Raw genomic sequence first — 2751 nt, forward strand, 5'->3', positions numbered from 1 at the left:
AAAACTACATTATCTGCCCCAGCTGCTCCTAGTTTAGTAAATGCATCATCATCAACTCAGGTGCCCCTATAGAAAGAAACCTGGGCATGATCTGAGCTCCCTTGCACTCCCCACAGCATATCAGTCCCACAAACATGTAGATTCTACCTCCTTAGCTACCTCTTGCATCTATCCACTCTAGCCCTTCATCCCTGCTGCTACTTCTCTAGCCAGCCACTCTCATCGCCAGCCACGATTAATACCTTTATTCTTGTTCCCAGCACCATGTAGTCTCTTCACTACAGCCAGACTAACCTATCCAGAAACACATGAACATCAACAGTCAGATCTCCACTTAGTATCTTCTGATAGTTTCCCCCTGCCCCTAGACTAATGCTGCAACATGTGTGTAACACCCTTCATGACCAAGTTTTGCCTATTTTTCCAGCCTCAATGCTCAACATTCTCTCTAGCACTCTGTATTTCTCTCAGTCCCTCAAAATCCCTTGCTTTTGCTCCATGTCCTTCACTGACTTAGGGAAGCCTTTCCTTGACTTACCAACCTTTACTTCTCACATTGTAGCACTTTCCTCCAAGCGGCCTAGGGCCTGCACCTAGAGCAAAACTTCCATGAGGGCAGAGGCTGCATATGGCCTCTTCATTTTTATCCCCAGGCACTTGGCATTTAGTAGGTGCTAAGAAAAAGGGAAGACCCAGGACTGGGTGTGGTGGCTCATGCCTGTAACCCCAGCACTGTGGGAAGCTGAGGTGGGTTGATCCTATGAGACCAGGAGTTCAAGACCAGGTGACATAATGAAGCCCCATCTCTACAGAAAACACAAAAAATTAGCCAGGCATGGTGGCACACCCCTGTAGTCTCACCTACTAGAGAGGCTGAGGTGGGAGGATGGCTTCAGCCCAGCAGGCAGAGGTTTGCAGTGAGCTGAGATCATGCCACTGCACGTAGTCTGGGCAACAGAAAAAAAGGAAAGACCCAGAAGAAAGGAAGCAAGAAGAGATGTTTCTTTGGGGTTGGTTCTGGTTCAAGTTTAATGCGACAAGGGTAAAAGCAGTCCAGACTCTCCAGGGTACAGAAAGTAATTGAAATAGAAGCCCTAGCCAGGAAAAGGAGCATGTCTGGTTATATCAGATTTCTTAAGAACCATAGCAGCAGGCAGTTGGGACAAAATATATATCCAGCTGATGAGATATAATCAGCCACTCTCTATGATTAGTTCATAGACTATCAACTTATTTGAGCTTGCTCTAAAAATACTCATTGTTCATCTAGGGTTAACCAAGAAACTCAAAGAAAAGCTGCTTTGGTTAATGACACTACTCTATATTTGCACAGGTAGTCTGCTAAAATAGACATTCCTGGAAATAGGTGTGAAAAATCATAAAATTACATGTTCAGAGGGAAGGAGGATCCACTTTTTAGAAAGCCAAAATAACTGTATTATCACTAAAAACCAAAAAAGGGCAGGAGAAACTTTTACTGTGGGAAACAGCAATGAATAATCTGAAGTGTCTCCTGGTAAACACGAGAGATGGCCAGAACTGCTCACATTCCATCTCCAGGCCCTTTTTCCCAGCCTGATGGAGAAGCTGGGCTGCTGGGCTGCAGCCTCCAAGAGCAATGGGATCCCACCATGGCCAGCAAGCATTGATTTTTCACTTTCAGGACAGCATCGTGTAGGACTCATTGGAGTCACTGACTCTCCTGCGTTAGATTTCTCAGGGTGTATTTAAAGCTGTTGTAGCCAGGCAGTCAAAGTCAGCCCTGGATCTCTCAACTCTGGCATGCATGTTTCCCTCAAACTCAATCTTCTATACATTTAGGATGCACTGAGGGATGATGAATAGCATCTAGGAAGGTCACTCTCCTAAGCTGTGAAAACTTTTCCAGGTGCCTGCAGAGCGGTAGTAGCTTTTGGTGAAAGGGTTCTCCCTTTCACCTCTACCACAGAGCACAAAGTCAGAGAAGAGCCTTTGGACCTCCAGATGGAGGGACCATTCTGAAATCACAGGATTACAGAGACAGTAAGGAATTCAAGGTTCTAGGACTTCCTGGGTTGCTACTCCATACAGTCCAATTAATCCCACACCGCACCTCTATTTAGTTTCACTGAGCGAATAGTTCCTATGATGCTCTTGTCATTTCAAACTGTATATTCTGAGGTGCCAATAAGAGTGAGTGACAGGGGAAAAAAATTAGGCCAGTTACAGTGGCTGACATCTGTAATCCTGGCACTCTAGGAGGCTGAGGCGCGTGGATTGTTTGAGCTCAGGAGTTTTGAGATCAACCTGGACAACATGGCGAAACCCTGTCTCTACAAAAAATTAGCTGGGTGTGGTGGCACGTGCCTGTGGTCCCAGCTACTTGGGAGGCTGAGGTAAGGGGATCGCCTGAGGCCAAGGCTGCAGTGAGCTATGATCCCGCCACTGCACTCCAGTCTGGTCACAGAGCGAGACCCTGTTTTCAAAAAAAAAAATGAAGGGAAAGAAATCAAACAGGACAAATCACATCTTGATGACATTCAAAAAAAAATGAAGGGAAAGAAATCAAACAGGAAAAATCACATCTTGATGACAAGGAAAGACAATAGGAGACAAAAGAAGAGAAAAGAAGGAAAAAAGAAGGGATGAATAGGGAAGTGGTGATGAAGAAATAAAAAAGCTTCTTATAACAAGTCTGCTAATGTTCTATCCCATGACAATTTTGCAAAGCATACATTTTTTAAAGTGAAAAGATTTTTTTTTTTTTTTTTA

At 44.5% G+C, this 2751-nt stretch overlaps 1 protein-coding gene across 4 annotated transcripts in view; it reads right to left on the reverse strand.

The window, feature by feature from the left end:
• RNF8 (ring finger protein 8) overlaps positions 1-2751 on the reverse strand; it is a 44563-nt gene that overhangs the window by 3489 nt on the left and 38323 nt on the right. Inside the window, exon 8 of one of the 4 annotated variants that reach the window (XM_037736238.1) lies at positions 930-1892. The exons of 2 other annotated variants lie outside the window; for them this stretch is intronic. In XM_037736238.1, coding sequence (XP_037592166.1) covers positions 1858-1892 — 35 coding nt within the window. In that variant the 3' untranslated portion in view covers positions 930-1857. Of the gene's footprint in view, positions 1-929; positions 1893-2751 lie in introns of those variants that run through there. One more of the 4 variants, XM_037736237.1, reaches the window with a different exon arrangement.

The sequence above is a fragment of the Cebus imitator genome, unplaced genomic scaffold (genome assembly GCF_001604975.1).
Source record: "Cebus imitator isolate Cc_AM_T3 unplaced genomic scaffold, Cebus_imitator-1.0 Scaffold24, whole genome shotgun sequence".
In the NCBI taxonomy this organism is placed as follows: Eukaryota; Metazoa; Chordata; class Mammalia; order Primates; family Cebidae; genus Cebus; species Cebus imitator.